The following is a 13,321-nucleotide window of genomic DNA, read 5'->3' as shown; positions in this document are numbered from 1 at the left end:
TTTGGTAGCTGCTGCTGAGTTGGGTTAGATTTGAATCAGTGACCTGGAAGTGCTATATCCTATTACCAATCTCATAATAGTCTATCAACTCCCCCAAGTGGCCCTGTTTTTCTTCATTTAAGGGACAATTCTGTATTCAGTTACATTATCTCCATGTATCAAGAATAACATGAGATGAAATTATTAAAAGTAACAATAATAATAATTTCTATTCTATTGTTTTATTTGCGCATTTTAGGTTCTGAGCCAAATTAGGTGAATTCACATTTCACATGTGTTTAAATTGCTAATCCCGCCACTGTGATCTGTATTAATGAATATATTTACAATAACTCTTACTCTATAATGTTTTGGCAGTACTATTATAAAAATTGTATGAAGTCTCAGCGTGGAACTGAACCATGAAACCCAAACTGTAAGCTGCTGCTGAGCTGGGTTATTAGTATGACAGTACAAAATTTCACACACAAAGAGATTTTCAAGATATAATATTTAAAGAAGGCAAAGAGGAAAAGAAATGAAAGCAAACTCACGTTTGTTGCTTCTAACTTAATATTTCACTGAACAGGGCCACAGTAATGTGTCTGGGTTTTATACATTCTGTTTTTCAGGCATTTGATAATATTAGCGGGGTAAGTCTTTTATATGACGAAGTGAGCACAACCATTCAGGAACATGTAAGCGAAATGGACAACATGCTGGGAACCTCTTCAGTTATCAAGCGGAGAGAAAGAAAAAAGAATACAGCAAGGTGGAAAGGTATTATTTTCAGTTACTCCAACTTACTTTAAAAAAATGCCAGCATTTACATATAAAGCAGCATGCGCTATAAAAGAGAACAGATTATTTCAAAGCACACTTTCTCCTGGAAAGAATAGGCCCCAATCATTTTTGACTATGTTTGAGTAATGGTGTTTCCAGTTGTTGTTCACCTCAGTATGGCATCTTTAGTCTGTCACAAGTGTACATCATGAAGAGAGAACAGCTGTCATTCTTTCAATGATGAACACCAAAGATCATAACACTTTCCACATTGGAATTTGGTACAGCTGTAATGCAATCGAGAGAAATAGATTTTGAACAAAAGTCAACATTTTAAATGTGCTGCGGACATAAATCAGCTGCTTGATTTCTAATTAGGTAAACATAGTGTGTGTGTGTGTGTGTGTACACACACATGCATATATATACAAGGATTGATGTTGCATTTAACTTTATGCACTGACGGACATTGAACTACTCACAATGTGTAAAGTTAAATGCATGTGTCTTTCCCTGGATTGGTGTCTGTATATGTCTCTCCAGTAATAACTGTAGTAGTAGCAGCCCATGACAAAGTGATATCAAAGTATTAAACTGTACAGAATTATCATAATGTGTCACTTAAACCTTGTAATTAACAAGAACTATTTATTTGTTTATTTTTATTCCCATATACAAAGTTTCAGTCCTGCATCAGAATCCACAAGCACTCTACACTTCTGCTAAGGTCCTATAGATTTCAGTGGTACTCCACATATACAGAGATTTTGATGCACTGCTAGTGCCCATGTTTGGATAGAAGTTCCATGTGTTGTTACCTGTATCATATCCAGATTACCGATAGTTGAACCTTAAATGGTTCAACATTTCAGTTCAGATGAACAACCAAAAGATATACAGGGAATTTTTAATGAAAATAATGGAAATTGATTTATAGCCAGTTGTTCAAACAGGTTTCTTGTTGATGAGAAAAGAAAACGTGGTAGTTGGTATAGTGTCAATCGTCTGATTACAGTATATGTCTATTTTTAATTTTAGGAACTCATTTTGTCTCCTGCAAGAGCTAAGTCATCAGGAAGAATATTTAGTTCACAGCACTTTTTGTATCCAGAGTATCTCCATAATCTGCATCCTCATCCAATAAGACATCTACTTCTGTTATTCACCTCTCCATGTGCATGGAACTATAGCTGTTTTGTACAGCAAGGCTCTGTGCACAGAACTCCAATTAACTTCAATGGAAGTTCCCATGAGTCATATGGTGCATCAAGTCACATCTATACACTGCAGATATAAATATTGCATTTGACTTTCTCCCAAAATACGAAGCCATTCCTACAGGGACTTTAGACTTCAGAGGCTTTATTTGCATGGGCTTTCATTGTAAAGGTGGGGAGAGGTTTATAGATTTGCCTTTCAACCTTCATGAATAAAATACTACCATATTTAACAGTAATTGTTCAAAACACTGTAATATCATTGTTCTAAGATGTAAGATTCAAAGTGGCTTCATTCCACCTTAATCACCTTTAGTGTGTTGGCCAGTCTCCAAGCAGCTTTACAGTCCATGAAGCCCTAAAGGGGCCATTCTCTTCCTCATGCCCACTGCACTGGGAACCACAGCATCTCTGCTACCCCGGGGTGGAGTTACCAGCTGTAGGCTTTATTATTATTTTATTTTATTTGTATTGTAATACCCCTAGAAGCTCCAACTTAATAAGGTGCGCATTGTGGCAAGCACGGTACAAACACATAGGAAGAGTATCAGAGGGCTAGCCATGTTAGTCTGGATCTGTAAAAGCAGCAGAGTCCTCTGGCACCTTATAGACTAACAGACGTATTGGAGCATGAGCTTTCGTGGATGAATACCCACTTCGTTAGATGCATGTACACAGGACTCTTTGTTGCTTTTACATAGGAAGAGTGTCCATGCCGCCAAAAGATTACAATACAATTAGACAACCAAGGATAGAGATGCACAGAGAAGTGAAGTGACTTGCTCCAGGTCACAAAGCAGCTCCGTGACAGAGGTGGAGATAGAATCCAGGTCTTCTGAGTCCCACTCCTTTGCCCTGTCTCCTGATCAATGCTACTTTACAGTCCCTTTGTGCCCTGAAGAGGTACAATGTGCCTATAGTGAAGGAAAGATTTTGGATCAGTATTTTGAACCATTCACGTAGAACACTTTTCATATTTTAATTTCTTTGATGCATGTGTTTATTTCTCAATGGGAGCTTTACTCTTCTTTTACAGATAGGATTTCTTGACGTTGCTGTGTGTATATTGGTGCAGTAAAACTACTTCAGATGCATTGACCTTCTGTTGGACTTTTCTTTACGTCTTACACCTATTGATTAATTTTGATACATAGAGCTTCAGTTCTCAAATATCTGAAAATTATTAAATTACATTAGATGGAAACCCATTGATGTAAATGTCAGTACCACAGACAAATTGTCTTCCGGGGTTGCAAAATATCATGTAGGTTTTCTTTCTTTTCTTTACTAATTGGATTTTTTAAAAGTCCAGTAGAAGATCAAAGAACAAAAATAAATCTCCTGTACATTTATAAATGGTGATGTAATTTGTTTTGGATTGTATAGTGTTAAATACCACTTTGATGGCTTCTTTCAGTGACCATAGAAATGAAATTGCATCTTTAATTTTCACTTAATCTCTGGTTCACTTAATCTAAGGCACTTTAATTTACGGTTCAGAGTTCTGAAGTAGGAATTGATTTGTGTGGGTGCTGTTTCTTTAGAGAAAGTTGAAGGAAATTTTGTCTGTCCTCGGATTTTTCAATGGAATTCTTAAACTTGAGCTGAGCAGCACTTCTTGTGCTTTAATGTACCAATATCAGTTCATGGTTTATACAGGTACATCAACACAGCAGGAGTTTTTATGTGCCAGACTGTGACCCTCTGCAACTTCAATTTAAGTACAGTGGAAATATTGCTTTTATCTCATAGCAGGAATGTATGAAGATAGAGGGTCAGATCCTCAATTAGTGTAAATTAGCAAAGCTTCAGAAACTCCCATGGAGCTATATCGATTTTATATCAGCTGAGGGTCTGGTTCTGAATTCTTAATTTAAAAATGCAGGATCTGATTCACTGCTGTATTACCTCAGTTTTATGCTGATGCAATTCCCTTGATTTTAGTGCAACCTGTGCTTTACAATTCTGAAACATTAAAAATTCTTAAAAGTTGAGGGTTTTTTTTAAATTCTGTTGAAAATACTTTTTATTTGACTGCAAATTTTGCATCAGATCTTGCTTTAATTTTAATTCTGTGTGATCACATTGATTTCAGTTGCTATACATAGACATGTCCTTTGCCCTTATCAGCAGCATCATCCGCATCACTTAATGATAGACAGTAATTGCCTGCCTATATGGTGTTTCTTTACACAATTTTCTCCTTTGTAGCTTTATATATGTAGTCATTACTGAAAAGTGTAAATAAGGAATCCCTTTAGTGATATAGTTTCCCTAGGTACCGATTTTGCTCTTATTATCTAAAATATACTCCCCCATCTGTAGTTCTGTTCTATTAAAGGATAAAGACATAAGTTTGAATTAAAAATTAAAATGCTTGTAGTTTAGAGTGTAGACAATTAAAATGTATCTGGGGCTAGGCTCACACTACAGTAGATATATTACACTGAGAGCCAGTTAAGCAAGTGGATGAAAAATGAGTGATTTTCATCATTCAGTTAAATATAGTTCTAAGTGATATGTGCTAGCATTAAAAGCAAATTACTTAGCACTTCACCAATCACAGCATGGGAGTATTCCACTGGAAGCAGTATTTTCAGAGATGCTCAGTCCTCAGTTTTATTAAATAAATCAACTGTTAATTCTTAGAGAAGTAGCTGAAAGCATTTGCTAAAATAATAAAAATGACAATGATAATTATTTTTTTAAAATATCTTATTTCAGTTCTGTACACTCCACACACACACACACACACACACACACGCAAAGCCCCCACATGACACACATACACCAACAAAATTCCCAAATAATGGAGGCTGGAATCCTTGCATCATCTTCTGTGTCTTCTTCAGGTTTTTCTCTTTTTTTCAAATGAATGTGCCTTTTTAAAAAAACTTTTCAGTTCGGTCCTCTTTACCTATAAATCTACTCCCACACTGAACAAATTGATGGGCTTTTTTTTCTATACCCCACCATCTCTCTTTTTTGTACTAAGGTAGCATTATCCAGTACAGTTTAAAGACTAGGGTCCCGGTCTCAACATGTATAAATTGTTATGTCAGTTAAAGTCAATGGAGATATGATATTTTACATGAGCTGAGGATCTGGGTCCCATATGTTCCCTTTATGCCTAACTGCAATGCCACTCTCTTTACCACTGAGATTTGTTGGACAATGGCCACTGGGGAGTCCAAGGAGAAATGGCTCTTACAAGAGATGTGCTGGCAGAGCATCAGGAGGGGCTAGAAGATAGGATGAAGTGTGGGGACTTCACAAATCTCTATAAATCAGTAGATTTGGAGGGCCACAGCAGTTGCCAACCTGATCCTAGTAGAACAAGTATAGTGGAAACTCCATGATTCAGAACAGTTGGGAATAATTTACAGAGGGAATGACTCAGGCCCTGATCCTACAATTGACTCCACACCAGAAGGACCCAGTGTTGCCACACCCAAGCATTAAAATATCACAGGTTGTGTCTAAAAAAATAATGATTGGCTTTAAAATTATGAGATTTGGGGAAATAGTAAATGTGGGTTCTTTTATTTGTCTTGTGGTTCCTGTCAGCATTTAGGGGGTCATGGTTTCAAGCCTTCCTCCATAACCAAGAGAGCTAAAAAGTGAAAATTGAGATTTTCATGTAATCAGCTGAGTCCAGGATCTCAGGGTTTCAGAGAAACTCTAAATATCATGAGAGTCCCAATCAAATCATACGCGTTGCCCAAAGAGGAGACCCTTCCACTCATGCAAAACCTATTGATTGTCAAAATAGGGCTCTGCACAATGAAGGTCTTCCTGTGACCCAAGCACCCCTCAATGTCAACTGGCAATTGTGTTACATAATTATTCTAATTCTGCTATGTACATGCTTGTTCACCAGAGGACTTAAATGAAAGCCTGCATCACATTGGTCATTGTCATTGTTGTGAAATGTATCTTCAGATACGAGGTAAGGTGTTGTGTATGTATACTGAAAATATGTTCTTAGATTTTCTTTCAAACCTGAGGTGGAAGAAGAACTTTCCTGTTAGATAAATAATGTTTACTTACCTCTCTATTGAAATGTAAATTAAGTGTTTTCTCATTCACAATGGGTCTTCCATCATCCTTCTAAACTGAAGATTAGAAGATTGTCAGAATTTCAGAAAAGGACTAACAGGTATCAGACATACCAATTCTCACCAATTAATTGTTAGAGGTGCAATTTCTAACTAGAATTAAGCCTGACTCATGATCTCATGATAGAACTCTCAACTACCAGGATTATATTTTTTTTTCCCAGCTGTGGCTGAAAAAAGAAATCTTGATATTTGAGAGTTCTACCCAAAGATCATGAGTCAGGCTTAATAATTGTATTTAGAAATCACTGTCAGCCCCAGGCAGCTAGGCTCCTGCTGTCAGTCATCCCCAGGCAGCCGGGTCTCCCCTGCAGCTCCCTCAGGCCTGGGGAGGATGATGAACCCTAAGAGAAGCAGAGGTGAGGCTGAGAGTGCTGAACTATGACCTGGAGGGTGAGGGCTGATTGACGGTAGGTTCTGAGCAGATGGGGTGAGTGGTGGGAGGGGGAACTGAGGGAGTTGGGGGTCGATAGGTAGGGGGGTTGAACTGATGGGTAGTGATGATGGTGGCTGGGGGACTGAACCGAGTGGGAGCTGAATTGAGGGGGATTGGGTGGGGACAGAACTGATGGGGGACTGGAAGACAGGATTAATTACTGGTCAGGAGATGGGCAGATGTGGGAGTGAAAGTTTCTGCAGCAGAGGCCAAAATCACCTTATCCAGTACATGTAGGAGAGCGGGCAACACCAACTATCACATGCACATTCCCTGGGGCTGGGCAGAGGGAGTTCAAAACTCAAGAGACTGACCTAAAAAACACAATATCATCTTTTTTTTAAAAGAAAATCATGATTTTTGGGTGTCCAACTCATGATTTTTGATCTCTTGAAGTTGACTATACTGAGCTATAGAGAAACACAGCAGAGGAAGAGGTCCTTGTCTTGCAATACACTTCAAAGGTTTTCTGGCCTATACTAGGGGAACCAAGAAGTCACCCCATCTTCCTGCACTTAGGAAGTAGACGGATAGTGCATTTACATTCATGAAAACAGGACACAACCAGCCTTGGTTGACTGCAAAATGTTTTGAGTGAGATGAACATAATTAGACAGGAGGTTGAGCTAATAGTTAAGTTTAAACTTTAGAAAGTGTATTCTCCTTTTGTTTTAAATGTAACCCTTTTGTTTCCATTCTCCTTACTCACTGTCTCTTGAATCTTTGATAATAAACTTGCTGTTGTAGTCACTATAAATATATCTCAGTTCTGTGATATTAAACTAGTTGGTGATCCTGAGTAGATTCAGACAAGCTGGTGTGTGCACTGTTCCCTTTGGGGACATTAGACCTGGTATTTCTGTGACTGCTCAGTGAACAGGGGAATGGATAGTAAAGAGGAATATGTCACAGGGGCTCGGGGGCTGGGATGCATGTATTGTTAACCTCCAAGGCAAAGGAAGGACTGGCATAGCCCAGAGGAGAGCACTTGGGTGGATCACAGGCTGGTGGTATCAGGGAGCTAACACCCGGTTAAGCAAAAGCAAGTCTCTGCCATGGTAGAGACAGGAGCATAACAAGGGGCCATGAGAACCATCACATCTCCCACCTGGAGCTCAGTATAATACTGGGGCCTGTGATAGGGTGTTCACCCCACAGTAGCCTGGAAAGTGTTAAAGTGGCCCAAGAAGGGTTAAGTAACCTGATTGGGCCACACCAGAGGGAGAATTAGACTTGATAAGCAAGCTCTGACTAAGGATGGAGCCCAGCTGAGCAGGAGCAGCTGGGGCTAGTATAAAGCCAGGAAGTGTGCAGTAGAAAGGTGGTTGAAGTATGGAAGTCTCCAGGTATTTGCTGAGCTTAGAGAGGAAAAGGAGGAGATCTAGAGGGAGAGTCCTGGGATTCTCACCCTGAAGGAAGTGTTCACCCAGAAGGATGATAGAGCAGAAGCCTAGTACAGGTGGAGGAGGAAAAGATTCAGGGAAAGGGTAGCAAAATTTGGGACTGTGAGACTGTTGGATGCTGATTTTAATGTTTCTGAGCTGGAACCTGGAGTAGAGGGTGGGCCTGGGTTCCTCTACCAGCCACTGTGAAGTGGCACTGGCTGGGTAGTGAATTAGAAGATTGTCTGAAACAGTTTGTATGGAGCTACTTTGATACCCCAGAAGGGGAAAACTACAGTGACCTCTCTGAAGAGCCCAGCCATGAAGAGGGAACATCTCACAAAGAGGAAGCACGGCAACTCCTGTGGCAGGAGAAGGCATCAGTGTGAAGGAGAGACAGAAGGGAGTGTCAAAATGGCCAGAACTATTCCCCACACGTAGCCACTAGGAGGTGTATCAACAGTAAGTAGACAGTGCTGTGATCGGGCCTTAGACTTGAAAGATCATGTTGAGCACCTTTTTGCTTGCTTCAAAATCTTTCCTTGTGGGAGAAAAGCTATAGTATTCCATAATAATGGCTCAAACACTGCAGTAAAACAGTGTTCCTGTCACTTACTGCAGACTACAGTAGTTCTTTTTTTATGTTGTCTTTCTTGCTGTCAGGGAAATATTTATATAGTAATGCTGATATTTGTTTTTATTGTTTTACAAGATATGTGTCCTAAAAACCTTCTGATGCTCAAAATGTAACCATTTACTTTTTGTTTGTTTGTTTTAGGCATCAAGATACACTTTTCCCTATTTAAAAAAAAAAAAGCATTGGAGGGAAAATGTTGTTTAACTCAATTTTCAAAATATAATATTCCCTTTTTTCAATTTTTCTGGCTGAGGTAATTGTTCTGAGGCATCGTCTGGCTATGCCAATTCGGTCACATACACTAATATAAAGTAATGACATGAGGCTGACTTAACTAGACATACTAGGATTAAAAGATTGCATGGGAGGTATGTGTACGCATTGTGCTACTTGTTAATGAAATTGTTGACATTCCTTATTTGTGTTGCTTTCACTATTGCATATATTTAAAATATCTGCCTAGACGAATGCAAAATTGTATAATCTCTTAAGAATACATAAAAAGTGATTTCTAAATTACACATTGTCTGAATAAAGCCCTGTTGTATTAATTTAAATGCAATGGGCCCAAGTGTCAAAGCTGTTACTGTGACCTGGTCGCTATCCGATATTAAACAGTTTTGAACAAGATTGGGGGTTTAGCATACAGAGAACTCACGCTGTTTAGTACCGTGGCAAACACACCATTAAAAACCCTTTCTAATTTATTTTTTTAAAGATATAGGAAAACAGGGAAAACCATTAAAGCTTTTTAAATGTAAAATATTAAATAAGGCTTTTTTTAACACAATCCCTCTTCCCTTTTCCTTTAGCTGAAGAGAATCTTTAGAAGGAAAATCCATCACTTCCCTTTGGAGACTATTTCATACTCTAATATATGTAATAGTCTGGAGTTCCCATGCAGTCAGTCTAAATTTTCCTTTGCATAATTTCAACCCCTTACTTTTAATTAAGCCTCCTTGTCCCACTCTAAAAAACTTCCTCGGTTTTCACGCACATCAAATACTTGTACTCTATTGTCATGTTCCCCTTAGTCATTGTAAAGACTCCCAGTATACAGACCTAAGGAGATGCCTCCCATCTAAAGGAAGGGATATGCTTCTACAGTTAATTTTCCTCTCCAAGAATCCGAAATACAAATATCTAATGTAAGATTCTGAGTAATTCTTTGAGGTTCTGAGGTCTCTCCGTTCCCCAGCACTTCACAGGACCAAGGCATAAATCTTCTCAAACAGGTGGAAAGGCATTTAAAGAAGTTAGACTAATGTGCCAGAGTTAATGGAAAGCTTGTTTAGTTGTAATTTTAGCATTTAATCCATTTGTTAAATCTATTAGAAAGTACAGTTTAGTTTTCTCATTAAAATTAATATATCATTGTTTCACTCAAGCTAGAAAATCAGCCTCTTTGAAATGAAACCTTTTTGGGCAGCTAGAACCATTCAGTCCCAATGTTCCATGCCAGTTTTTGCTGCCTATATGTCCACTCTTCCTCCAAATCCCTCCTCAAGATTGTAAGGTTGCTGGGGAGGGGCTGTGTGTGAAGTCATTTGCTACTATTCTCACATTGCATTGTTCTTTCTATTGCCTTTTTTTTTTTTTTTTTTGGCTACTCTATCTCACTGCAAGCTCTTGTCTAATTTAGTTTCCTGAGGAAACAATGTTTCAGAATTTGTACTTTACAAATTTCCATAATCTGGTTTTTATTATAACCCATCCCACTCTACCTCCCAAGCACTACGTGGCAATTTTAATGGCTTAATCTCATTCTTTTCTCTTGCCCATGTGATGGATTTGGGTAGGCCTGTACCCGTTTATGTGATCCACTTCGTTTTATGGCTTCCATTTTGTGTCTGATCATACTTTGTGCCTTACAGTGAGAGCCAGTTTAGATTAGCATATGCATAACTTTATTGTGATGTATAATAAAGCCCTAAGGGGTGGGAGTTTCTCATCTGACTCTTCCTGCATTAGCACTCTATTGTGTTATCAAGATGACTACCAAGGACTATTGTCCTGATAATGACTCTTATCTACTGGCCCACCCACCAGGGAACAACAAGTGTTTTGAATGTGAACTCAGCATAACTAGATCATGAGGTTTTATGTGGGGACTCATGGTCGGGACTGTATTTTTTAAGTTGGGGGCTTCTGTGTGCAAGAGGCCAACCACTGCTAGCACCAAGAAGGACTTGCTGCAGGGGAGATGAGGAAGTCTCCACCTAGCCTGAGCAAGGATATACCTTGGATTCAAATGGATGGGTGAAATCAGTCTAAAATGGAATTGCATTCAGGTTTGTTTGGTTTTTTGCCTAGACCTTCAGTGCTCTTGTGCTAACAGCAAAGTGTGTTTGTGTTTAAGAGATTCCTTTGCAAATCCTGTTTTCTTTACTTTACCTTCCACATGTCCCTGAAGAGTTAACTATAAAGTGGAGTGCCCATGGGGGCGGAGCTCTGGAGATGGGGGTGCAAAACTGACTGTGGAGGCTTGGGAGGTTCAGCTCTTGTTTCAAGGCATAGGGCAGTTTTATTGTGGAATTCAGCATCCCAAGGTGGGGTTCCAAACAAGGAGTCTGTACCCCAGGAATGTGCCTAGGAGGCCAAAACTAGAAGCAGTGTCTGGACACAGTGCAGACCCAGTTGTCTTGGGGCCACGAGGGATCCAGTGGTTGACTCCAATACAGCAGACTGGTGACTTTGTACCAAGGGGACTCAGTCCAGGCTGTAACAGTCCGTATTTCCCACCCCTCTAGGCCTCCGTTCAGGGAGGTAGTTAAACATGTGCCTAACTTTAAGCACGTGACTCGTCCCATTTGAAATTCTAAGTTCCTTTGTTGTACGCCTTTTGTATTTGTAACATTCACCCCTTCATCCTTTAATTCACTTCAGCTCATATATGTGAGAGCAAGACAAGTAAGAATATATAAAGTTAAAAAAAAACACCTCCGTTCATTTTATATTTTAAACTCTTCTGCTGAAGAGATTTTGCTGCTGTTATTTCCACATGATTCCTTTTGTCTGTTCTGAGGATGAAATTTTACCGGCATCCAACCTGATGCCCAAGTAACTGTGCTTTGGATGGGGAACCACACAAGGACTGTGATTGGGGATAGAACTCAAGCCTGATGCACATGTAGGTAAGTGGCAGCTCTGAAGCCCTTCACAGCCTTTGTTCTAGCCCTGGGCAGAAATAGGGATCGAAACTCCCAAGTACATCTTCTCTGAATATTTCTGTAAACCCTGGATCTGCATGAGCAAGCAGCCCAGTGGCCATGCCCCTTACTTTCCTCAGTAGCTCCTCTATGCTTGTCTACATGGAGCTGACACAAAGTCTAGGAAGCCCTTTAAGCACTCCTTCTCCAGCTGCCCATTCTCTCCTATACAGCAGAATCATAGAATATCAGGGTTGGAAGGCACCTCAGGAGGTCATCTAGTCCAACCCCCTGCTCAAAGCAGGACCAATCCCCAACTAAATCATCCCAGCCAGAGCTTTGTCAAGCCTGACTGTAAAAACTTCTAAGGAAGGAGATTCCACCACCTCCCTAGGTAACCCATTCCAGTGCTTCACCACCCTCCTAGTGAAAAAGTTTTTCCTAATATCCAACCGAAACCTCCCCCACTGCAACTTGAGACCATTACTCCTTGTTCTGTCATCTGGTACCACTGAGAACAGTCTAGATCCATCCTCTTTGGAACCCCCTTTCCCATAGTTGAAAGCAGCTATCAAATCCCCCCTCATTCTTCTCTTCTGCAGACTAAACAATCCCAGTTCCCTCAGCCTCTCCTCGTAAGTCATGTGCTCCAGCTCCATTGGACTCTTTCCAATTTTTACACATCCTTCTTGTTGTGTGGGGCCCTGTAAGAGGGTGCTGGCCTAAGAGACACTGAACCAGCCCTTGTTAGCTCAGAACCTGCTAGCGAGCTCCCATACAGGGGAACTGATTGGAGCTGGCAGGGTGTGGCTCATTAAAGGAGCCTAAGAGCAATCAACTGTGAGCCTGCTGAGAGGAAAGCCTATAAAGCTGGCAGGAAGGAAGTGACGGAGGGAGGGAAGAAACAGGAGGAGTAAGGAACTGCTGATCCTAGCTAGCAACAGGCACTAGCTGTCCCCCGGCTGGCTACCTAACTGCAATTGACTTGTACATAGAGTTGTATATAGATAGTGGTGGGAATGAACACAGGGAAATGAAAGGACACTGGGTTGCAAAATAAGAGGTCTCTGGCTAATCTGTACAGCGAGCAAGGAGGTACTAGTATACAGGCCAAAAACCGGACACAGTACTCCAGATGAAGCAGCACCAATGTTGAACAGAGGGGAATGATCACGTCCCTCGACCTGCTGGCAATGCCCCTACTTATACAGCCCAAAATGCCGTTAGCCTTCTTGGCAACAAGGGCACACTGTTGACTCATATCCAGCTTCTCGTCCACTGTAACCCCTAAGTCCTTTTCTCCAGAACTGCTGCCTAGCCATTCGGTCCCTAGTCTGTAGCATTGCATGGAATTCTTTCATCCTAAGTGCAGGACTCTGCACTTATCCTTGTTGAACCTCATCAGGTCCTCTAATTTGTCTAGGTCCCTCTGTATCCTATCCCTACCTTCCAGCATATGTACTCCTCCCAGTTTAGTGTCATCTGCAAACTTGCTGAGAGTGCAGTCCACGCCATCCTCCAGATCATTAATGAAGATATTGAACAAAACCAACCCCAGGACCGACCCTTGGGCCACTCTGCTTCATACTGGCTGCCAACTAGACAAGGAGCCATTTATCA

The 13,321-nt window shown here is 40.4% G+C and overlaps 1 protein-coding gene across 1 annotated transcript in view; it reads left to right on the top strand.

Annotated features, from left to right (window-relative positions):
* Positions 1 to 13,321, top strand: part of LOC116816208 (uncharacterized) — a gene marked incomplete at its 5' end in the record, with an annotated part of 265,924 nt that overhangs the window by 235,408 nt on the left and 17,195 nt on the right. Inside the window, one exon of the mRNA XM_075062012.1 lies at positions 612 to 759. Within this exon, the coding sequence (XP_074918113.1) occupies positions 612 to 759 (148 nt within the window). The remainder of the gene's footprint in view (positions 1 to 611; positions 760 to 13,321) is intronic.

Source organism: Chelonoidis abingdonii, chromosome 2 (assembly GCF_003597395.2).
Source record: "Chelonoidis abingdonii isolate Lonesome George chromosome 2, CheloAbing_2.0, whole genome shotgun sequence".
In the NCBI taxonomy this organism is placed as follows: Eukaryota; Metazoa; Chordata; order Testudines; family Testudinidae; genus Chelonoidis; species Chelonoidis abingdonii.
Note: the sequence above shows the minus strand (reverse complement) of the source record. Positions and strands in the feature narration are given on the sequence as shown.